This window comes from Neodiprion fabricii, chromosome 7 (assembly GCF_021155785.1).
Source record: "Neodiprion fabricii isolate iyNeoFabr1 chromosome 7, iyNeoFabr1.1, whole genome shotgun sequence".
In the NCBI taxonomy this organism is placed as follows: domain Eukaryota; kingdom Metazoa; phylum Arthropoda; class Insecta; order Hymenoptera; family Diprionidae; genus Neodiprion; species Neodiprion fabricii.
In genome coordinates this window covers 3,955,031-3,980,777 of record NC_060245.1, presented here as the reverse complement: position 1 = coordinate 3,980,777, position 25,747 = coordinate 3,955,031, and the positions used below count along the sequence as shown (strand labels likewise).

At 36.0% G+C, this 25,747-nt stretch overlaps 1 protein-coding gene and 1 long non-coding RNA gene across 9 annotated transcripts in view; one reads left to right on the top strand and one right to left on the bottom strand.

Moving 5' to 3' along the window:
* Nucleotides 1-21,799, bottom strand: part of LOC124186164 (B-cell receptor CD22) — a 113,999-nt gene extending 92,200 nt beyond the window's left edge. The window contains exon 1 of the mRNA XM_046577614.1: nucleotides 19,858-21,799. Coding sequence (XP_046433570.1) covers nucleotides 19,858-19,951 — 94 coding nt within the window. The 5' untranslated portion in view covers nucleotides 19,952-21,799. The remainder of the gene's footprint in view (nucleotides 1-19,857) is intronic.
* Nucleotides 1-25,747, top strand: part of LOC124186166 — a 155,320-nt gene that overhangs the window by 98,017 nt on the left and 31,556 nt on the right. For 7 of the 8 annotated variants that reach the window (XR_006871581.1, XR_006871578.1, XR_006871580.1 and 4 more), the window contains 2 exons: nucleotides 21,728-22,069; nucleotides 23,951-24,067. This is a non-coding gene — a long non-coding RNA (uncharacterized LOC124186166). The remainder of the gene's footprint in view (nucleotides 1-21,727; nucleotides 22,070-23,950; nucleotides 24,068-25,747) is intronic. The other variant, XR_006871582.1, reaches the window with a different exon arrangement.

Sequence of the window (25,747 nt, the reverse complement as noted above, 5' to 3'; positions counted from 1 at the left end):
CTTTCAAAAATTACTCGAAACATTTAAATAAATAATTGAACAGTCGAGTAAAAAAAAACCTGAACAAAAAATTCAGGGTACGGTTTCAGAGTTGAGACAATCGCAGAAGATTTATTAAACAAAATTAGAAATTTCGAGGATCAGCCGTTGGTCGGGTTCGAATGAAATTCCCCGTAAATTGTGAAGAAAAAAACACTACAAAAACGGAAAATAAAAATAACAAATAACTCAGGTTGTGAAATAATTCTAAACGAAAAAATCAAGACTTTAATATTCTCTTTCCAAACACATCGATATCGGACACTTGGAAATATGCAACGAGACCATTTCTGCATACTTGACAATTTTTTTTTCTCCCCGAGTCCTCGGAAAAATTCTTTTTAAAGAAATAGGAAAGCGGAGGGGAATTTCTCGAGGGAATTGTTTCTTCCCCTGTTCCTTTTAGCCGTTGTGTCAACGAGGACATGGGGTAGGTCGGAGCTCAAGATCCGGAATATGGGTCAAACGTGTCCGGCGTGTTTACAATCGCCGGAGGCATCAGTCCCGAGCTTTTTTCTTTTTTTTTTCTTTTTTTTTTATTTTTTCCCCTCTCACTCTTTTAGATATCTACATACCCATGAAGTTGTCCGCGTACGTGCGTTTCTGTGTAATCCACCTACCGCGTGGAGGCAGCTCAATTCTCGTTGAACCCGGTTCCCCGGGGCGTAAATAAACCCGGCTATAATTATTTCAGGGCATTGCAACGCTGGATGCAACTCCCGAGAGCTTTCTGATTTTAAGGGGAGGGGGGGGGGGGGGGGGGGGGCGGGGGATTGTTGCGCAAAGCGCTGAAGAGAAAACGATTTTTAGCAACTTTTTCTCAAGAAATTGGATCATTCGTCTTTTTCAAATTTTTTTTGGGTATTTTATTGTAACTTTGAACGAACGAAATACAATTTTTTTTTTTTTTTTGCCACGGATATTGCAATTTGAATACTCGATTTATAGCCGATGCTGAAAATTGATCGATTGTAACGATCAAATCGAAACAAGTATTCAAAAGTGGTAATTTTTTTTATCACTGTCTGTCACGCGGTGTTCACTTTCACGGAATTTCACCTACACTTAGATCGAACCTTGGTGATCATTAAAACGATGTTCTAATACAAATTATCTCGACGAATATTTCTTCACAATACAAAAAAATCAGTGGGAAGTAATGTGTAAACTTTGTTAATAATTTTCGACAATAAAAACACCTGGAGCTCAGCTTTAAAACGATTCTGTCGCCTTTAAGAACATCGAATAATCTACGTTAATCGGAACTGAAAGATTAGCAGGGAACGATTCAAACAACGAAAAGACTGAACTTCAACAAGATGTGTGAAATTAAAGTGACGGAGTGTTTAAAAATTATTAAAGGAAAAGCTGCGAGACGATTCACATTCATAATTTTGTTTCTATAGACCTATTTAACAATAATTTATGTATGAACGATTGACTACATATTTTACCGGCTGTCGCAATCGGATATAAAGAAAAAGCAAATAATGAAATAAAAAGAAATATTTACAATTTTCAAATTACACGGCATAAGATATTTTTCTAATTTCGTTCGAATAAAACGTTTATTCTTTCACGATCGATAATTTAAAAAACGGTTTACCCCGATAAATGCAGTATAAAATTGTGAAAAAGATCAACGCTCTCGTTGTACTTTTGAATGACAATTTTTCACAGCTCGTCGCAGTTTTTCCTTTATTTCTTTCTTTTCTCGGTTGTGTATGATATTCATTCCGGCATGATCCGGCGATAAAAGAGGCAGATGTATAATATATTCGCCAGTCTTGGGAACGTTGAAAGATGTTAATTCGAAGAGAAGAGATGCTTGATTCGAGTAGGCGGATGTGCAGCATCGCGTTGAAGCGAATTAATTCTTAATACCTCGCATAATTCCCACGTCTTAAGCCCTGCATCGGGGTGGTCTCGTCCCGATATCTCGGAATTTTTATACCCCTCCTCGGCGTCGTTAATTAGGGCGTAGAAATAATTAAAATGTTAGCGGAAAAAATTACCTTCTCAGAATATACCGTCTCCGATTTCGGTATGTATTTACTTTTTTCTCTTATCTACACGATATATCTTTCCGTTCGTTTTTTCATACCCCGTCAGGCATAATTTGACCTGCAACTTTAAACCGTGTCTTAGTTACCATTAATTACGCGTATTTTAATCACCCGGGTAATTAACTTTTCATCGCAACCGAATTTCCTTTCATTTTTCCTGATTTAAGTCTTCTACGTTTTTCGGGGATCGGAGAAGATGTTGACTATTTTTTTTTTTTTTTTCTCAAAGTGACGTGTTTAAAAGTTGTAAGAAGAGGAAATAACACCGCGTCGTTGAATTAATTTTCAACTTGAGCTAGTTCATTTTTTGCTTAAAAAAAAAATAGGAGCTTTTAAAGTCGAATATTTTGTGATAAGTTTAATATTTTCGCTGCAAATTTCGAAAAAAGTGAATTCTTACACGATTTCAACTTCAACCGTGAATACATTTTGAAAGAGTTTAATTATCAAAAAATTATTGCAGAATTTATTTTTTGTATAGAATTGAATTCCCTACGAAAATACGTACCGAGCATTTGTTTACATTGTCTCGTTACTGAGCTACAAAGTTCAGAAGTAACTGAAATTATTTTCTCGTGTTGATTAAATGTTAGATGAAAAATTGCTTTCAGGAACCACTGAATATAAGCGTTAAGGGCTAAAATTAAAACACAGGCATCTTATTTCCTCTCACTACAACTATTAAACGTGTGACCTTGTGAAAAAAAAAAAAAAAAAAAAAAAAAACAATTAGGCTCTTTTTTGGACCAATCTAATATACGTTACTTGTAAAAGATTCGTCTTCTTTCCTTTTGATTCTGTTTCCACGTCTCAAGACAAGAATTATACGAGTGTAAAAATTATCTGAAAAGTGCGCACTCTTCGAAGTTTCCTGCAAAAGATGAGGCGCACGGAAATTTGAAAAAAAAGGCCACTCGAAACAGGTATATATTATATGTACCTATATATGTGAAATATGAATGTAAGAGTAGTCGAGATTCGTTATCGGTCCAATTAGGAAATATAATCGAGCGATGAATTAAAAAAATTTCTCCCCGCAATTCACCGCCCCGTTGAAACCGCTGAAAAGTAGTTATAAATTATTTACGGTTCAATCATTCCGATGAATCGAAGAACGCGTAATTTCTTGCTCGTAGAGCCGTGCCAAATTAATAACCATCCAAAGTTCACCGAGTCTATTTTTTTTTTTTTTATATCGTCTTTTTCTTCTCTTTCTTTCTTATACTCGGCGTATTTTATCAGAATTCAAGTTTCTCTTCACTTTTCTCCATTATCGCGTTCTTCTCATTCTCATTCTCATAGTTTTCGTTAAATAATAATTAACGATGTTGTCTCAACCAAAAGAGAGAATCGCGGTACGGTTCGAATTCGTAACACGAGTTTTCAAAATGTTAAGAACAAATCGCAGATATTTAACATCGTCAATTTATCGAGTTTTCACGATAAACAGTCTCTTTCATTTTCACTTATACTTTTTTCATTTCTATTCATTGAACGCTCGCCTTATTTAATAAATCGCAGACAATTCATGACGATTTATTTAAATTCGACGAATCACTTTGTTTTTCACTCACGTTTACAGAAAATCTAAAGAGAAATAAAACGTCTCAAGTTCGGAATCATTGCTTCGGCATTCGAGCTGTTAGATGAAGTCAAATTGATTCCAGAAATTCTTGGCATCTTACCAACGTGTTTTATTTTGCTAGTAAAATTGGCAAGTAATGAAAATCGTTAACATTACTCGACCATCTGTTGATTTTGCTACGCAACTATTTCTGTGACTCACCGCACTTATGTTTACACGTATTTACGCATGCGTGTCTTCGCACAGTGAAGTTGTGAAAAACTGCATTTGAAAACATTTTTCCTCTGTAAATTTAATAATAACAACAATAATAATTATTATTATTATCAGAGTCGCGTTGCATTCTACCCAAAAAATATAGTAGAAAGCATATTTTTTAAGTCAATTTGGACAAAGTAACTTTGAACGAGGAATTGAAATTTCTGTAATGCACGTTTTTATAATTGCAGATTGATTCAAATGACTCGAGTCAACTTCGAATGAGATCGCGTGATTTGAGTAATGTCAGGTGGATTTATGCAATTTTGCGTGATTTAAAGTTCTTGGATTCGTTTACAAGTAAATTTGCACGAATGGACTTTGATATATAAGTAAAAGAAAGTAAGCTTATTCAAGTTAAATTGAAGTCAATTAAAACAGCTTATTTTGTATGTATTTACTTTTTCGAAAAATTTGACGTGATTTATTCGCCGAATACAATTGAATAACTCTGTTTTTGGTCGACTTAATGAAATCCATGTAAAAGTATGTGATTAGAAATCAGTCCAACCTGTGTCTTGACTTGACTTTGAACGAATGAATTATTTCACAGGATTCAACGCGACTTGACCTAAGCTTGAATCGTTTATCACATCACAACGTTTCGAGCATAATCGTAAAATGACTGTACCGTGACAAGCAAGTGAAAAATTTAGGCCGCTCCGATTCGATATCGAAAGTTTCAACCCCTGAAATGTCCCCCACATCGTCCCCCTCTCTAATCACATCCATCAATGATTCCAGCGATTATAATTTAGGCATCGCGATGACGTCCGGGCGAAAAAACAGTTGAAAATAAAAAACGCTACGACGTAAAATCGAGTAGCTTTGAACACCCGACGTATCGTCGAGTATCCGTTGGTCTGCACGAGTCCTGCAGGGACAAGGACCGAGGGTAATCCAGGACGTGTAATAAGTCATGCGCTTGGACGACACGCATTAACCCCGGACATCGTTTTGCCTAGGCGTGAAGGTAGCCACGGAGAGCGGACAGACTTGTGTCTCACTTGTACACACTCACACACACAAGCACAGATTGTCTATGTAAATGTAACGCAGCGCTTAGAGGAGGCTCGTAAATTTATAAGCCGAAGTACACCGGCCGAGCTTACTGACCCGGGCCGGATATCAAATTTGAATAATATTTCACTTACTCGGATAGGTGGAGAGGCCCCGTTGCGTCTCACGTGGAATATCGTTTTACTTTTCCCTCTCGTCGAGACACAAAGAGCCATTTTCATCATCTACCTAGAACTATATTTTTTGATTGTGGTAAAAAATGAAAATAATTAACGACCGAGCGGTAACCGGAACCAAAAATTTCTCTCAGCGTAAGTGTGCCGGTTGTTAACACGTTTTCCAACGGAATTCTCATTCCTTATTGTTATAACAAAGATTAAAATTAAATATTAGACGCTTTCGTCAATCGCAAAATTTTCCTTCGTCGCATTTTTCTTTCGACGAAAAAATAAGTTGGAACAATACCGGGGTGTTAATTTATATATCAGGTGTATAATTAAAATGTATAAATATAAAAACTTATCATAAACAGCCCGTTTAAGATTTCACCGTTTCGATTTCTATTTCTATAGATTATATGGACAGTGTCAATAACCGCTACAATTACCTTAGTCACTAATATTTTTAAAAGCTTCTTCTAGCAAAACTATCAGACATTGCAAAATACTTTCGAGGACTGACCTAACCTAACCTGACCTTCGACCATCCAAGTGTTTAGTCGACATTTGCACAAGTGTGTCATCCAGTTCCGACTTGACTTCTAAGTATCGTTGTATCTCCAAGACTATTGATCTGATTATAACGAAATATGGTTTAAAATTTGGTCAGAACTTGCAGCTACATACGTAGACGAAGAGAAAAGGATGAAAATTGGATTAGAAGAATGAAAGAAATGAAAAAGAGATGGAGAGAGAGGCAGAGAAGATATTGTAATCTTTAGATTAATCGTCAATGTTCTCCGCCCCTTTCATTTCTTGTCTTCCAGTTTATTTCACCGCATTTTTCATCCCCTCGGATAGCGATTTTATTTTTATTTTTTTTTTTTTTTTTTTTTGTTTCTATCTATTTTTTTTCCAATTTTTTTTTCCCATTTTTGTTTTCATCTTTACAATGTTTTTGTTCGTTTTTCATTCCTCCTCGCGTATCCGCCCTTCTCCTCCTTTCTCCGGCTTTCCCTCTGTCATCGCTGGTTCCCCCTTTCTTATTGTACGTATGTACGGCTCTCCCACTGTGAGGGGGATGGAGCCCAAGGGTGCGGGAATACGACGGGCTGGTTGACCGTTTTGTATGGTAATTTTATCGATGATTTGTCTCGCCTCCCGCCGTTCCAAACCCTCTTTTATTTATTTATTTTCTTATTTATTTTATTTCATTTCTTTTCTCCTTTACGCTTTACTTTTTTCTCAATTCCGCGCGAAGACTGCGGAATTCTTTCTTAAACTTGTTCGCGGTACGTTTTTAGACGGGCTCGTTGGTGAGAAAAAGGAAAATCTTTACCAGGGATAAAGACGCTTTAATTATCAGATTCGACATTAAAGTGAGATCAGAATCGTTCAAGAAGGGAGTTTCAAATTTGAGCGAACATAATTTTTAGGAATATTTAATTTTCCGTACCCTATTAAACACGATAATTATTGATTATTTTCACCATTTAGAAATTGATGATTTGAAAAATCTGTCGCCTCGATAATGCTAAATATGAGGTAATAAGTTTATAGAATGAAGTGCCGTAAGTATAATTGAAGACTCAGCGAAGGATCTGAGATTCGAATAATGGAAATCTGTCAATTTTATTTCAGGAATTTAGATAAAATCAACTCGCGAAAAGTATGAAATCGATAAAACCGCGGAATTTTTTTTATCAGGTATATGAAATTCTTTGATGTTCGTGAGATAATTGACAGTTGAAAAAAAGTTTGGCTGCCTTAGATTTTCGGGAAAAAAAAAATTTCTAAACTTTTTCAACAGAGACTAACTAAATCGAGAGATGTAAATACCGAAAACAAAATTTCGATATCCTAAAATATTTTCAAGAAAAAGTACCAGGAATTTCAAGAAATGCTGACAACACTACAATTTTTCGGTTTCTATTCAATTTTTAATTCTAAACGGTATTAAACAAAAGGTGACAAGGTTGAAGATCCAAAAAATTGACAATTTCAAACGAAGATAAATTCAAACTTTATACAACATCTTGAAATTCTAAAACCTGACATGTTCATAAGATATAGACATAAATTCATTGATGATTAAAAAGAAGAAATAATAAATAAAAATTCGAAATCATCAAGTTTTCAATTTTCTTTGACATCCAATGCGAAATTCGACTTATGATCCGTTCAAATTTCAATCATATCAAGACAGTTTCATCAAAATAGGTAGTAAAAGCTTCTCTATCTCTCTCTCTCTCTCTCTCTCTCTCTCTTAATCTGTTTCTGTCTCTGCTTTCCATGTGTCTCCATACATCTCTTTCTCTCTCCCTCTAACTCTCTTTGGTGGGGTTTAAACCAGGTTGAAAGTGCACGAGTTGGCAGCGGAACCGGGCACTGGAGTCGTTATAATAACCACCGGTATCCGTGTATAAATCAAAGAGCTGAAATGTCTGTTATAGGTGGAAGGTATACGTATACCTATAATATTACAAGGCTGTTAGGTAACGAGGTAATCAAAAGCCCGGCATGTAGCAGCTAGAACTCGACTATAGATATCCGTATTATACACTGCGTGGCGCGGATTTAGCTACTCCAAAACTCGCTAATTATTACCGCTGTTTGAACTACAGACCAAAATCGGTACGTAACAGCTGCGGTTACTGAGACTGCAGACCACTATCAAAATTCAACCGAAGAATTGTTGAAATGCACGTAACGTGCACTGAGAATTTCGAGAATATCGTTGTCACTCTACTCTTCGATTATTTCCTGTTCTCAAAATAAACATAGGCAGAAATTATCGCCTGTTTGTAATGGTAATCGGTAAATTACAAATATCTGTAATTTGCAGTTGGGAGGACAGTTGAACACAAATTATATTTGTAGCCCGTAATTTGAAATGAATCAATACCGAAATTATCGCCCGTTTGAAACAGTAATCGGTAAATTACAAATTACAAATTACAAATATGTGTAATTTGTAGTCGAGAGGACGGTTGAACTATGAGATTGTATTTGTAGCTCGTAATTTGAAATGAATCAATGCAGAAATTGTCGCCTGTTTGGAACGGTAACCGGTAAATTACAAATTGCAAATTACAAATTGCAAATTACAAATGTGTGTAATTTGTAGTCGAGGAGACAGTTGAACACAAATAATATTAGTATCACGTAATTTAAGATACACGAAAACCAAATTTTGTCTGTATTTTGTAATAAGAAAAACTGAAATACAAACCACACTGTATTTTGCAATCAGAACAAAGTAAAATAGAAACTATTCTTCCGACCGATGCAGATGGGCGGTAGTTGGGGAAAAAATGAAAAAATACATTTGCGAATAAATGTAATTAAAGAGAAATGAAATCAAAATCAAATTTTTATTTTGTAATTAACGAAAATAACATACAAATTGAACATTATTTTTCGATTAGAACCAAACGAAATACAAATTGTGATTCTCACGTCGGCAAGTGATTGGAAAAAAAAAATTTCATCACATTCACGATCAATTGTAATTAAAGATACGTGAAAACGGAATTAAATTTGTATTTGGTAGTTTGGGGGAAAGAAACGAAACCGCTAAATACATTGTATTCTGCGATTGGAAAGAAATAAAGTACGAATCATGCTTCTCTTATTGGACGGTAGTTATGAAAAAATCGAGTGAGAAGATTATCCGGTGAAACATTTGTTGCCATCGCAAAGTTTTGGAAAGAAAAACAAAAAACTTTCTCCAACTGGAAGTATTGGACTAATCGTAAACTAACAAAAATACTCTGTCGGATCTTCGAAATAGTGTTTCTTTAAATAATTGATCGGTTTCCTGATTAAGACGGAGACAAGATCGACGCCTTGTTTGAAATGTGAACCTTCACTGCTTACATCTAATCGCGCTGAGTATAAAAAACGATTCCGTCGATTATTTGGATTCTCAAGAACTGGAATTTCCACCTGTCAATCCGCAAGGGATCGAAAATATACAAAAACTTTTCTAATCAGTCAATTATCCCACAAACTTTTATTTTTTTTTTATTTTTTACAGATTCAAAAACACTACGCAAAACGACTCGGGTATTTCAATTCTTGTGACAATTTTATTAGTAATTTACAAGATTCAAAAAAGAACAAAGTAATTCAAAGAAATGATATAATTGAATAATATTTTACCATTCGTTCAATGATTTGGACGAAAATTGAAACAAGTTTGGAACATTTTTTTTTTTCAACGCTTCTCATCGCTCAAATAATTATAATTGAGAAATTGAAATATACATCAAAGACGCTGCAGGTTCTAATGCGGGGTGAATATGGCCGCAGACAGAGTAAATGTCGGGACGGTTTTGCGGGGGGAGGGAGGGTTGATAACTCAATTATAAAAGTTAGAATTACTTCTTGGGCTGTATGCCGTAGGATAATCATGGCAGGTGAAAAGTTTCCGGCTCGCCGGAGCGAACATTTGAGTTTCAATTTAACTGGACAAATATATTATTTAGAACGTCAAGAGTTCTTGAGTACTGTTAATGTATCAAGGTGCCGTTAAAATAACGAAGAACAATCGCGGCCGGAAAATTACTCCGCATCGTTTTACCCGCGGAAATGTTAAACATGTAATATAATTCAGTCTCGGAAGGTATTAACGAGCATTAATGAATTTGCACGAATAGCAGGTGTGGAAAGTGAAAAAATCAGATTTTGAGATTCGGTGTTTATCTTTTAAGTGTATTTTGAATAATTTAATATACGATCAAATTCATTTTTTAGTCGAGATTTGTTGAATTTCTAGAAGAACCTTCCAATTTTCAATCCAAGCATAGCTTCGGTAATAATTGATAACCGAGCATGATTTGTCCCAGTTGAAGTTTGAAATTGATTTTGAAAATCTTTTAACTATTCGGCGAAGAATTTTTTCACAAAGAAATATTCAATTTTCAACAGCTTACTATGAAATTGTCTTGAAAACTTTGCGTCAGTGTTAAACTTGCAGCAAAAATAATCTCGAAGTCGGAATGTTTTCTGACGAACGATTCTTTTCAAATGCGATGTCGCGATTTTGGAACGATTACTATTCCGGGTCATCAAGACTTGCTCACAGATCGTTACAAAAATCTTTCGACCGATTTTACGTAGTTTGAGTAAGCAGTTAAGTACATGGGATGTTTATTTATTTTACCCACTATCCTCAGTCATCGGTTTAGTGTTCTGTTTATTTTAGTAGATTTCACGACTCAGGCCAGCAAAATCGACCGGATTTTCATAGCGAATACACTGAATTTACATTCTCAGATGGTACGAATTAGTGACGCCTAGAATAGAATAAACGATTTATGAAATTTCTACAAATTCCAGTCCGAATAATAAAATTTGCCCAAACTTTACCCGATTTGATAAACCAGTTTTTTTCAAAAATGTGTATATATACATGGAATCTTACGGAATAAGAAAAGTTTTATAATTGAGGTTTAGCCGAGGTTTCTCTGAATAAAACTCGGAACAAGCTGGAAAAAAGGAAAGCGTTTTTCGATCTGTCCGGCAAACCTTCGCGATGATTTCGAAAACAGCCGAGTGATAAATCTGAAACCGATAGGACTCGACAGGCACATGAAAGAGTTTGGAAAGATGTATGGGAATTTTTTATTTTTTTTTGCCAAAGACAGAAAATTGATAAAGTATTTTAAAAATAAGTATATCATCTGGGAAAAACATAATCGTTTATTTATAAAAAGAAAAGTATATGATTATTGGTAAAAGATTGAGAATCGATTCATTTCCGGTACAACTGGAAGTTCAAATTTAACGAAATTTGGAAATTTTTTATGCCCATCATTTGATTGTAAAGTCCTGTAAGTTTCAAATATTTTCATCCAGTCATTTCCGTGTTTATCGCGAGAATTTGTGAAACAGACCGATTTGGCAGACCGATATTTTTTCTAAAAATCTTTTTTTCCAGATTCCAGATTTTCGAAAACATGAAGATTAGTTAAAATTGGGAAAAGTAACCAGTTCCTTTCTTGTATCGCCAAAGATGACGAGGAGTAGGAAATTTCCAAAAATTTCCAAAAAAACTTTATCACGCGGTACATTTTCCAAGTTCTTCGGCCAGCTTTCACAGAGAATGTTAAAATTTCGATTTCGGTATCGCCTCGCGTATGAATGACGCGGGGTGTCCAGGGTGCACGGAGATCACAAGGGGTGTTTAAGGGACGGGGGTTGACCGCAGGAGCAGCGTGTTGCAGCGATCACGGCTCTCCGGAAAGCCACAATTATCACTACGTGTCGAGGACGCGTCGCATCGTTCATAGCCGGTGGGCAGAGGAAACGAATGCGTGACGTGGTGGAATTGAGGGATGGTTGAGGGTGGAGGGCGAGGGGCGTAATGCTGATTGTGGAATTGTGATGCAGATACGCGAATTTCTATCCGCGGCATGATTTGCCCGTCCGCTCTGCAGGGACCCGGACCAACCCCGCTTCTGCATCATCTGCGTCGTGTCGCGTCTCTTTTCCTCGTGTTCGATGCGCGCCGATATCCCCCCAGGGTTGTCCTCCCACCCCCTCACCCCCCAATTCCACCCCCTGAAAGGCTTCGCTGTAAACATGGGTGAAAAAAGTTCAATCTAGTCCGGTGAAAACCGCAGGAAGTTTGTACCTTAATTTACAGTTGTGTGCATGTATATAGGTATGTAGGGGCAGGGGGGAGGGGGGGCAAAATCGGGTACCCGGAAAAATTTCGTGAATGGTCAAAAATGACATCTAGCATCATTTTACACTAAAAAGCTAAAAAAACAAATATTTGTATACTTTTTGCGAAAAAATACAAATAAAAGAAATGGAAATAACAGGAAGAAACTTTTTTTAAAATGATGTTGAGAGTAAATTTTAATACTAACGTTGATTTAAAAAGTAATTATTACACATATTTTATTTACTTGAAAAAAAAAAAAAAAAATCCTTTTTTCAGGGGTGCCCCATTTTGCCCGCGAAAATTAATTTTTTTTTCTTACTGGAAATCGAACATTGACATTATTTACGTTGTTAGCAACTGAAAAAAAAAAAAAATTTAACATATTTACGTTCACAAAATTTTAGTATTTCCTTAAGTACCCCGTTTTGCCCCCCCCCCCCCCCCTGCCTTATATTTATAGGTTTTTTAAATTATTGATCGTTGAGGTTATATATTAAAACTGATTCGTCGAAAAATTGTTCATGGTAAAATATCGTTCTCCTTTTATTGATCGTTTACAAGTTGCAACGTTTCGATCGGCTACGGCCAATCATAAACAGGACAATTTGCAATAATCGCTTCGTCCTGACACGGCGAGATGTTAAGATCACAAGATGGTCAACAATTTTATAGTTATTAATTGTTAACTAGGCATGGAATGCCCCGTATATACACATTCGTATAGTTATTTAGACATACTTTGCATAGCTACACGCGAGCTTCGATGCCGATTATCTCTTGATCGCCTTTTGCTAATAAAATATGCGGCGCAAGATTCGCGGACGATAATTTTGTAAACGATGAGAAAAACAGCAACGCGTGTCAGGTGAAACGGAAGTTTAATCGTAGCTTCGGTTTTATATTTTTTATTACTTTTGTTCAATCTTTTTTTTCTTTATTTCATGTTTTCACCGTGCGTGGGTGTAATAAATTATAACATGTGGCACGGGTCAGGATTGTTTACTATTTTAGCTTCAGGATAATTGAAGAGGAAAATTAAAACAGGCTATGAGTAACGTTTTTTTTTTTTTAACTGGCAGCTTTTTTTAATGCCAGTCTACGATTATCTAGCGGTTTTCATCTCACTGTTTACGTAATCTTGAAATTCTATAATATCCGTAAGATCTCGGAAGGTTTGCTGAAAATTAAAATCAATATCATCGAAATATGATTAAATTGTCGCTCGGAATCTTATCGAATACAGTAAAAAAGAAAAGAGATTCTCTGAAATCCAGTTGAAATACATCTCAACGAATTGTTATGAAATATGATAGAATTTTGTGAAATTGTCTTCAAGTATAGTTATAATCACTTGAAATACCACGAATTTCATATAAAACTTGCGACGAAATCTATCCAATTCATTATACAATAACGAAATAATTTTAATTTCGTATAAAAGTTTCCTCTTTAAATTTTCCAAATTGCGCAATTTTCTTGCCTTTTTTTTTCAAACAATATTCAAACGTTTCTTCAACTTGCTTTATAGAAACAATTTCCTTTCTTTTTTCATTTTCTTCGATCCCGAATTAAAATTTTTCGTGTTAGGGATTCTTGCGCAAAAAAAAAAAAAAATTACAAATCGAATACAATACAATATTAATACATACATCTAGATGTAGAATTTCTGACGGCAAAAATAAATAAATAATAATGTACATTCAGAGAATGAAAAGAGTAACAAAAATGCTCGTCGAAACATTTCCCCCAGAGTTACAGTTTAACGTGTACGAACGATCCAAGGTATTAAAACTGCAATAAAAACTCTCAAATTAAGTGAAAAATTTTCAGGGGGTGGACAAATGAATACAAAAAAAAAAAAAAAACAACTTCTTGTCTTCGGAGCCATAATTTGCACAGGAGCGCTTATCAAATCTTTAAATTAAGCGCGGATGCAAAAATCTTGAGGGTCTTCATCGATTTGACCAAATCTGGAAATCGGAAATCGAATCGAGAGTTGGACGTTACGTAATATATTCACGGCTGAGGTCTGACTTGACTCGCTTTAAATACTCGTGAGTTGTCAGCGAAGATCGCGACATTCCGGTAGATTCTTGGCGACGCTTTTCTCTCTCTCTCTCTCTCTCTCTCTTCCTCCGTGTTCCTGCTTTCACACACACTTTGTCCCGTGTTTTACGGTTTGGAAGGGATAAGCTTAGTCCGGGATTCTACGGCTTATTTGTTTCACCGGGGCTTCTAAAAATATTATGACGAATACTTCGAAGAGCTCGGCCTCGTGGAAGGCGCCTCTCTGGTGCCGGCGCTTCCTTCACATTTCGGCCTCGATCACGATCGTCGAGAGGTTAAGGAATTCTTAGTTAGACTTCCGTCGCTCCCGTTCATACAACAGCCAATTAAATTTGACGCATCAACGTTTTCAAGGCTCTCCGACCCCAAAGGCACTACCAAATTTTCGTCTATTCTAGTTCATCCTTAGTTTTCCGGTCTCTTTCAACCCTCGAATACCTTACTCGCTTAATCTTGAAGACGACGTTCATTATTACAGATGTCCCGGCTTTGAAACAAGATGTAGGAATGTTTTTTTTTTTTTTTCTTTTTTAAACTTTGTAACGCGACTTTAAACCCTTCGTCTTTTTTTTTTATCTCAGATTTTAGCGTCGGTAAAACTACTTTAACAAATATCGAATGATATTTCTATGCAGAATTTATCGACTGGCAAAAAGCTTCAAAACTTCAATTGATGTTGAATTCTAAAACAACGTCTTCATTCATTCGAACAAAATTTTAACAAAATATCGATTATCTCGTGATAATGTTTTAAATTTTTTTTTCTATAGTTTGCGAATTCAGGTTACGAAATCGTAGTTAAAAATTTTTCCGAAAGCCGATAGTACTCGCAATTTTAGAGTAATTTTCAATACAAAATCTGGTTTAAAATCTGTTGTGTTTAATTTAAATTTTGTAACAATTTTATTTATTGTTTTTTTTTTTTTTTTTGATTTAGATGAATTGTTAACTAATTCTAAAACTGTACATTAAAAATGAGGAGATTCGGTATAGAAAAAGAATCCTCATCATTGGAATAAAATTTACGTAAAGTCAATTCTCAAACGGCTGATGAGAAGAAAATATCGAGTTACCGAACTTGGGAAATTTGTTGGTTGCAAAAAATTGCAAACTTTCCTTTTGTTTCCACCACGCTAGTTTTTATTCCTTTGTATCAAGCCTTTTTTTTTTTCGCTTCGTTCAGGCGGAGTATAATTTGTAATTCTGATATCCTATTATCGTGTGAATATATTCTTCACCGTGAGTGTAAGAGAAAGCTTCAAAAGCGGGTTGAAGGATCTCTAACTTGTTGCAGGACGGGCATCGCACGCCTTCCGGCAAAAGCAGCGAAAGAAAGAAAGAAAGAAAGAAAGAAAGAAAGAAAGAAAGAAAGAATAAAGCTCGCTGCTCCAAGCGAGAAAAAAACTTTCCCCTCCCTCCCTCCCTCACCCTGTCTCCTTCATCACCCTACCGCCAAAGCAGGAATCATATTTTACCGTGAGACAGGGGGAATCTCACTACCAAAGTTAGCCGGGCAGTTAATCTCACCAAGCTTTTTTTCGTCGAGATAAATCGAGGGCCAAATAAGAAATGACAAATCGTGCGAACCGCGAGAAGTCATTATACGTTTAACCTCATATGCAAAATTAAGGTAAAACTGCGTTCGTACGCTAACGATGCTCGTAAGTTGAAAAATTGTCAATTTTTAACAGGAATGATCGATTTTTCCCAGCTTTTAAAGGTTCATATTTTTTATTCAATTTTTTATTCAACTTATAAAAATTATAAAATTATGGAACGAATTTACGGTTATAGCGAAATAGACGAAGCTATTTTTTTTTTAAATCGATGTAACGTGACGACGCAGTACTCGAGACTTGATTTATTCTATTCGGTGCAGGAAAAGTAAACTTGACTTGTTTGATTTGTGCCTTACACTTCACACCGACTGTGTATAATACTGATGTCACATCGGGGTCGTTGGAGACCCCAAATGAAAGAAAAATCATTGCGTAGAAACGGAGATCTCGATTCGAAGAACTTGAAAAAGTTCTGGGATACTCTTCGATTACGATATTTCAAGGTAAATTAGTCATATTTGACAAAATGAAATTTTGAGTGTGAGAAAAAAAAAAAAAATACCGGAAAATGGATCATTCCACTCCAAAAATCATAACTCACTTAATTTTCTATATTTAGAGCTTAAAATTGACTGAGTAATTATCGAGACACAGATGTTTAAGAAAAAAATATATGAAGATACCGCACGATGAAAAAACAAAAGATATTTGTTCAAGCGAGTGAAGTTGAATTTTTGAAAAAAAAAAAAAAAACAGAAAGGATTAATGAATTTCATTATTCGTCTTGGATCAAATCAGATTATTTTTTATGTGTTTCAAACGGAATCTTCGGTGAACATGTTACGAACACGTAACAAATCATTGAGTGATAAAATACACAGATATAAAAATAGAAGAGTTGTAGGTTTTTTCAACATTTTGATGCGATCTTCAGCTCGGCTGGGACAATAAACTGCCCTCGGACAATTTTGGGAGGAGTGAAATTAGAAGCCTCGCCGTTGAGTGACGTCGTTATACCTGCGAGCAAGGCGCCACTCTAAGTTTGGCAGAAGCTATTAAATTCTACTGCTTATAATTACCTGCTGACAGATCCGATCGCGAGTTGGTAACCTGGCCATTGCCCTGAAACCGTCGCTAATTCCTTCCTGAACAAGAAACCGACGTTTGTGAGCAAGCTCGTTCCACGAACAGTTAGGATCGTGGGATATTATTAATTGAACGACCTTAAGGATGTATCGGCTATACGTTCTCAAACAAAAATGAGTCTCGTCGACGATAGGAAATACTTCGCGATGAGATGAAAATTGGAAGAAAATCAACCGGAATAAAGACGATAAGAAAATATAATTTTATTGATAATAATTACCAGAGGTTGTCAATAAATTGTTCAAGCAAAACATTGCTCGACAAATTTTCAGGGAATGTTTTCTTTTGTCAGGTGAATTGAATTCGTTCATTTTTCTGAATTTACATAAATTTGTAAAGAATTTCGTCAATATTTTAAAAAAATGAAGGAAATATCGTCAATTTTGGACACATTTTTGCCGAAACATTGTACGCTATAATTAGAAAGTTTCCGGGGCATTGAACGAATAGTTTCGTAAATAAAGCCTTTTCAAATTTTCGAAACGGAAAATTTCAAAGTAATGAATAAATTCTTTAAAAATTCATGTGTATTTTAAAAAATCATCATGTTCATTTCACATGACAAAAAAAGCCATTGCCTAAAAGTTTGTCAAGCAATGTTTTAGCGAAACAATTGAATGATATCCGTTGCGCATTATTATTATTAAAATTTAAGTCTCTTATCGTATTTATTGTGTTTGATTTTTATCCGATTATTATCTTATCACAAAGTATTCAATATTGATGACGAAACTCATTTTTTAACCATACGTCAAAAGTGAAATCTATCGCTTATAGATGACCAAAATTGAGGTACCAAAATTATAGATGAAACAGAATGGAAATACCGAAAAACAGAACAGCTTAGAATTTTAGCTGATAACCGATAACGATCTTTTAGTTTCGGAAACGAGTTTTAAGATTCTGAAATTAATTCTTTTCTCTCCGTATTTCTGTGGTTCTTTTTTTTTTCTTATTCTCGTAACAACTTTGCACTCTAAATTTCAAGAGCCAATTCAGCCTTGAAATTCCTCATCGAAATCATTCAAACTTACATATTTATTTATTTATTTATTTATTAGCTCAAAGACGGGCAAGGTCTACTTACAACTAGTATAAGAATAGTTACCAAACAGGTTTGGTTGTTACAAAAATCGAAAATTAAAACTCAATACATACGTATATAATACAGATTAGAAGTATTTCGTGATAATTAAACTTGATAAAATTTGGTGGGTAATTGAATTAACCTCGACATGTGAAGTAGAAAATAAGAAGGAAGAAAAAAAATGAATCGTATACACGTTTCTCAGAACCGCGATCATAGATTAGCCCAATTACTTTGACGCTTTATTTCCACAATTGTTTATTTACTCAACAACAACCTACATAAAAATTCTTCGCGATCGTTAAGATCCTCGTAAATTTCTCGGTAAGCACGATGAGATGATCACACGAGCTTCTGGGTAGCGAGATTAAAAAAAAAAAACACTAATCAAACAATTACAATCATCAATTTGTTTTCAACCTCGTTAGCAATTCGCGTTGTACTTTTCGAGTCACGTGACTTAACTTATCCCTCTTCGCTTGCAATTAGATCGAGTAACTCGGTAACTATGCCGACGGTTAATTCCGGACTTACGGTTTACGCCTCTAACAATCAGAGAGAACTGCACCAGCCAATGACTATTCACTATCCGTGTTTACTAGCCCGGTTAGTTACCGTTTGGATCGGGTGTAGGTATACACCTCACGACTAGAATCGTCGAGCCACTGCCAGCCGCGTGTGTTGAAAGTTTTAACCACGTTTAGAGAGCCGGATCACAAACCCTGTACAACGGGAGAATCTCTTGAAACTTGAAAATCAACAGCGCATGCGCGAGATTTATCGGCTCTTCGCGCAGGTTGGCCATCCCGAGTTTTCAGCTGTCGAACTGTTTCTGCCAGCGATGAAGTTGATGCGAATTTTCGAGGTTAGAATCTCAAATAATTGAGACAGTGACTCGGAAAGGTTTGGGAAGCGTTTGTTGTCGGGTCGGATAGTTGATTCTTCAAAGAACGGTCGGAATTCAATGCTTATGCTCTTTCAACATTCAAACGTACACATTTTTCGTACGTTGGCCCGCCTGCATCGCGGACAAGAATATCGCTGCGGGGAGATTTCGCCGACCAATGAGATTCAATTATTTGGCGCACGCGCGGTTGATTTTCAAGTTTCGAGAGATTGTCCCGGTATACGCTCTTGAGTCACGGTAATAGACGATCTCACTTGCCAATATTCGGCAAGCTGGTGCAGCTTCGACTGTATCCTGATCGTCGATGATTAAAATAGCTTCTCTTCATACGATTTTCGTCGATGTATATGCAGACCGAAAACCAACGTCCGACCCTCACGATTTTGAATTTTGTCAAATTTTGTTTTTCTTCTGCAATTGTCCCAACTTTGAAACAGTGGCCTGAATTTTTCTCATATTTTTCACTCTACTATTAGTTAGTCATTTATAAATATTGAAAGCGATTTCAAGAGGAATCTTCTAAAAAAAATTTCAAATACTGTATTTTATTTTCCAAACATTTCAAGACTGACACCCGATAGACCGATTATTATCACTATTATTTTCAGATTTTATTTTATAGCCCTTTTAATTTTTTGGATTAACAAAAACATTGTTTAAGCGGTTTGAAAATTTTCAAAACATCTTCAAAACTTGTATTTTTCATGCAGAACATTTCTTGACCAATTTCACGTCGAATGTTTTGCAAGAGTTAGTAGTTTTGAAAAAATAGAAACACGCGGCAGAGAGGCTAGCTGTTTGAAAATAAGCTGGTATAATTAATCGTTTTGTGTAAAAGAATAAAGTATCATCGCAGGTGTAAAATAATACGGTACGCGCATAACTGCGGCGCATGGCAAGCGTGGGCAGAAATTAGCATCTCTTTGGCGTTTGTGCTTGGACGATTCTTGCACTTGCAGTTTCTCATGCAAATCGCGCGTCTTCTTCCCACTCTAGAGCCTATTGTTGAAACGGAAGTGAATTCGTCATTGGTGAAATAATGGCGTTATCGTGCCTTTCATTCGCTGCCACGTCGTCGCACGGTCGGAGAATTAAAAAAAGGACTCTGTAAGTAAAATTTTTTGAAAATTGGCTACGAGTGTAAGCCTCGAAGAAGTTTTTTAATAAAAAAAAAAAAAAACAAAAATTAAAATAAATGGCATTGACAGCCTTTTTCGATTATCCTCATCAGTTGCAAATTACGAATTGCCGAAGTGATGGCTTGAGTAAATAAGAAAAGAAAGACTTACATTTATTTTGAAATTCTATGGAGTCGTCGGCCCCGAGGTAGTTTCCGTTAAGAATGATAATCGCGAATATCAGCGTCACTGCACAGCCACACATTTTAAAAGCAGGTATTATTTAAGCACTTAAGTCCTTCCAACTGGCTTATAATCGTTAAATCGTATTAGGTAGGTATGGTTGAATTGGAATTGGTTAAAGTTATCGACCCTTAACGAGGGCTGTCAGATAAGTAAACGTAAATATTTGAAAGTTATTTTTTTATTCATACGTGTGAACTGTGTAGTAGTTTTTTTGGTCATGAATTACTATTTATACAATTATTATTATCACTATTATATCCTTAAAACTGTTTCGCGAATGAAAATACTGATGAATACTGCAACGTTTACTTGGTAATATCGTTAATTCCGGACAGCAAAATAAGAATGAAGAAAAAAAGAAACGAGTTTTTTTTTTTCTACGTTTACGAATTATTCCAAAGCGAATCTGATCCTTCGGTTATCATTATCGTTCAGCTTTCATTTCGAACTGTTTTTCATAAATTTCGATTTCGGAGTGTCTCTGATAAGCTGCTTCGGTTGTCTACAAGTTTCACAACCGAAAACGTGTCAATTGTTTTTTTTTTTCTCAGTCGAACCCCGTTAAATTTTTCGGTTTCAATTTCCTCGCGTCTCTTTGCTCCTTCCTCTCCGACTGACAGCTGATTTCCGGTTGTTAAAACTGCGCGTGTGTATCACCTGGACCTTCGAGAATTGTAAACTGGCAGCAAAAAGCTCAGGGACCAAAACTCGAAGCGACTCGCTCATTCCGGGCCGAGTTTTAGTCGTCTCTCTCGTTTTTCTTCTTATTTCGAACCCCTTTTCAGCTTTGGAATCTACCACTGAACACTTTTTTTCACTCGCTCGACGTGAGCCTTCCTCCCTCACTCCTTCTTTCTCTTTATCTATCTTTCTATGAACGACACATGTTCATTATTACACCCCGGAACACCCAACGTCACTGGCGGCTTCGCGGTACAGCAAGAAATCTTTTGATTAACAAACGTGCCGCCTCTTTTTTGTCCCTTTTTATTGCGGCTGAATTTTTTTTTTCTTTTCGTTTCGATTTTATTTTATTTTTTTTTTGTTTCAATTTTTGTTAAAAACTTTTATTACGCGTCTCCTTGTTTTCGTTACCGCACACTTGCAGGATGTTTTATAAACTAAGACAGATCCTCGTGCAGTCGGTATGGCGATGTGTTCGAAATTGGCGGCAGCCGGCTTCGTCCCTCGATTGTAAATTTATTATGTTTGGTTGATTTGTTAAATTTCCTTTTATTCACTTACGAATTTTTATCAATTTCTTCTCGAATCGACGATGCAACTTGTTCTTTTTTTTTTTTTTACTCTCTCTTTCTCTCTCTCCCTCTCTCTTTAAATATACAATTTGAACGTCACATATTGTATAACCGCGCACTAAATTTCGGTAACAGATTCTTGAATCAAAAACAAAATTTGTCACCTTCGTTATTCATGTTTTTTATAGTTATGAATAGAAGGTTTATCGACCGATTGGTATTTTTTTTTTTTCTCTTTTTCCGAAAACACAGACAGCACAATAATGTATCTACATTTTTTAATCCAATATTTATTTCGTATTTCACATCACCAAATCGTATCGAGCAAAAAAAGGTGTACGCATTACAATATTTTCAAAATTCTCATCCTTATTTTTCTTCTCATTTCATTTTAGGATACTTTTTCTATCACCGAAGTTCTGACACATTCGAGTCGCGAATCAATCGACCGATCTTTCGATAAACCGCATCAACTTTCATTAATTATTCCGTTAAGGCGATAACCGAAATCGTAATTGAAATTTTGCTTGAATTTTTAGGTAAGAGACAAACCGCGATTAAAGAACCGTCAAGGAATGTCGCTGTCACGGGGTTGTCGGTCGCGCTGGCAGCGACTGCCGCTACACTAAAACTAAAACTGAAGACATGTGTGCAGTCCCCACTCGTAAGAGTCCCTCGTGCATCCAACACAAACCTCCTGACACGCACCCATTTCCTCACGCACGTGCCACGACCACCAATACTCAAAATTATAATACAGAAATACACGCGTGTCCGGCCTGCAGGCCTCTCTGCCTTCCTCAATGCGTCATCCCGCCGATACGTCGAGGGGCACCGAAATCTCGGAAGACCTGCATCCACAGTCAAATTTGACCGTATGGGTAAGTCACGTATCGATGTAATGCTCAATTTTATATTTTTTATTTAATTTTATACGGATATCTCGTGAGTTTCGACTCTACAAATTGTCGAATATAATCCATGGCTGATCACTGAAATGTTATTCGTAAGGCTGTGGATAATTTTGTTCAGGAACTATTTATTCTCTATGATTGAATCACCATCGATTTACTGCTGAATTTTATATTTTTTATTCAGTTTTATATGGATTTCTTGCGAGTTTCGACTCTACAAATTGTCGAATATAATCCATGGCTGATCATTGAAATGTTATTCATAAGGCTGTGGATAATTTTGTTCAGGAACTATTTATTCTCTATGATTAAATCAACATCGATTTATTGCTGAATTTTATATTTTTTCATCCGTGTTGTCAGTTTTCTGATGAGTTCCGAGTCTGTGAATGTCGAATATAATCCATGGCTGATCACTGAAATGTTATCCGTAAGGCTGTGGATAATTTTGTTCAGGAACTATTAATTCTCTATGATTAAATCAACATCGATTTATTGCCGAATTATATATTTTTTCATCCGTGTTGCCAGTTTTATTGTAAGTTTCGGCTCTACGATTGTTGGATGTAGTCTATGGCTGATCATTAAAATACTATCTATAAGGCTGTGGATAATTTTGTCCAGGAACTATTTCTTTCCCTTTGTACGATTTATGATCATCCGACTGTGTTTCGCGTGCCTCGACTTAGTATTATCCACATTTTCATGTGATGATCTATTCACATACGAATGTAAGACATGATACGTCTTGTATCTTATTTCTGGACATAACCTAATCGCTGTTTTCTGTTTACAAAACCATTTTCGCGTACGAATCGATACAAATTGGCTTTATCGATATTCCTTCGCCAAATCACTCAACCGATATGTCATCGTTCTGTCATAAAATTAAACGAATGTTAATGGGAAGTAACCGGCTATGTTTGTTTACGGAACCATCACTATAACAATTCTAGAAGGCAGTAGATTATTTTGTCCAGTTTTTTCGACCCAGCTGTTAACTGTTTCGCAACTGCCTTCGAATTCATGCAACATTAAGCAGTATATGTACGATGATCATGACTTACAAGGTATCGCTAATGCTTCTGAGCAAAATCAGAGTTCAAATATTATTAAATAATGTAACATGAATCGAATTTCACTCTGTCACTACTCGGTCAAATAACTCCAGTGTAGTCTTGACAGCTGTTCATTTTTTTGCTTTTAATTTTTTCCTGTCACATTGAACAATATTGCTAGCAACAAATTTGTTCAATCGTCATGATTGTCAGAAATCACTTGACCCTTTCAATCACACATTTTTCAGTTTAATATTTTGGCCTAAATTTTTTTATTCAGAGGTTTTTACTCCAAATTTATTGAAATCCAATATGGTGGATCCAATATGGCGGATGTAAAATTGTAAAAACCATCAAAATTCGATTAATCTGGCCGAAACTCTTTATTCGGGGATTTTTGGGGTTTCCGATCACGAATCTGAAGTCAGTATTTGATAATTTCTAAATCCAAGATCGCGGATCCAACATGGTGAGTCTAAAATCGCAAAAACTATCAAAGTTCGATGATTCCGGCCGAAACTTATCACCCGGGGGGTTTTTGGAGTCGCTGATCACGAATCTAATGTCAGAAATTGACAATTTCTGAATCCAAGATGGCGGATGCAATACGGTGGATGTAAAATCGAAAAAATTATCATCAAATGAGATTTTTCCATATTTTAACAGTCGTACGAAGTAACATGAAATTGATTGTGAATGCATGCGATATTGTATCTACGGAGAGGTGCGATTATTCTTGATTTTCACGCGTGTTCGGGTGTAATTGCCGACTTGGCACGGTGTTTTTCAGTAATCTGCCAACTGCTCGAGGGAACCGAGTTATAGAGACGGTGAATTCGTGTTTAATACTCACACGGTTGCCGGTCTTGGACTGCAGCTATTTCCAGAGCCAAGCTGTGTGTGGAGGGTAGGTATAACTCGCCTTATAACGATACAGGAGAACAGTTCTCCTTCCGCACCTCGCGTCTCGGTGAATTTCGCGCCCGCGTTTCTCAGTATACCAAATAAATGCACGATGCAGCGTCAGAATTCTCTCTCGGGTTCGACGCGTTGCAGTCAAACGGGTTGCGAATATCGCGCAGACCTCCGCGTCTCTCTCTGTGTGTTTGCACTGCGGAATCACCGTCATCCAAACTTTCACGATGGTTCAATAATGCTAGAATTACCACCGCTGCATCCAGTCGCGCGAAAAATCAATTGCCAAACCATTATCGCCCAGTTTTACTTCATCGCGGAAACGAACATTTTGTTTGCGATTATTTATACTCGGGAAAAAATTTTTCTGTCTGATTAGACAAATTTATATGAAATCGCGTCTCGAATATGAACTGAAGAAATATATGTTTTCAGTAAAATTATACCAGAGTTGCATTTTTTCAAAGTTTTCTCTATGTTTCTACGCAATTTTTGTAAAGTTGGTAAATTTTGTAAAGTCAGGTATGAAATGATTCTATATTTCAAAAATTTCCCACTCACTTATTTGATCGAATTTAAAGTGAAAAGTTCATAAACCTTCTAAAGCATTTGTATTATTTAATCAACGACGAAATAACACGAATAAAAATTTTCACCGTTTTATTTAATTAAAAAAGTAATGACTCTTGATGTTTTTCAATAAAGTTTGTAATGCCGATGTATCTGCTTCGGGTTTCGTGATAAAAATTTCTTGTGAAATCACTTGCGGTATTCCGGCCTACAGTCAGATTTATAGATCAGCTGATCTGGTAAAAGTTTAGACGTACGTTCAGCGAATTTATGCCACTATAATTGAAATACTCCTACGACTCCCGATTCGAGAATAGCCGACCAAAGTCTTGAGATTCTTGCGGAATTTTGGCATGCTGATCCGTTGTCAGGCTTCTGGACACGTGTTGATGAAATTTGATCATATTTTCCCAGTGAATACGCGATTTACTGTTTCTTCTACCGGAAATTGAGCAACTTGATATAAAAGCAAATAAAATCAAAAAGCTTGCGAGTAAAAACGGGTGTTGAAACTTCGTATAAATAAATCAAATATTTCCTAAGGACTGGTAAGAAAACATATTGAGATTTCTCAAACAGAGAAATTTCCGGATAGAAAAACAAAACAAAAAACAAAAAAATTGGCACAAGAATGAAAGTTGAAAGCATAATTCTGGAGAATCCGAACCTTCCGAATCTAGTTTTGCATTCAAGAAAGCTCTATTTGTAAAAGCTTTCACAAATCGATCTTCGTTACCGGATATCGGATAAAAGCGAATCTGGGTAACAAAGAAACCTGCGCCACATGGATTTGGACCGATTATTGATTCGCTTTCCTAATGAGAATTTTGCAAAATCATCAATTCAGATTAACCCGAGTTTCAGAGTTGATTAAACCCGGAGCTTTCCAAATGGAATATTAATTAACTTGAAGTTTTCGCTGACACGGGTTAAGACACTCGAACAAAAAATAGAACCAAGTTTATGAAGGATATTGCATCGATCAATATGAAATTGTAATCCTAGAAGAAATATTAACTCTTCCAATCCAATCTCGGTGCCAATTTAATTAACGATCGTATTATCATGATAATAATAATGAGTAAAATAGCGATTCGAATCT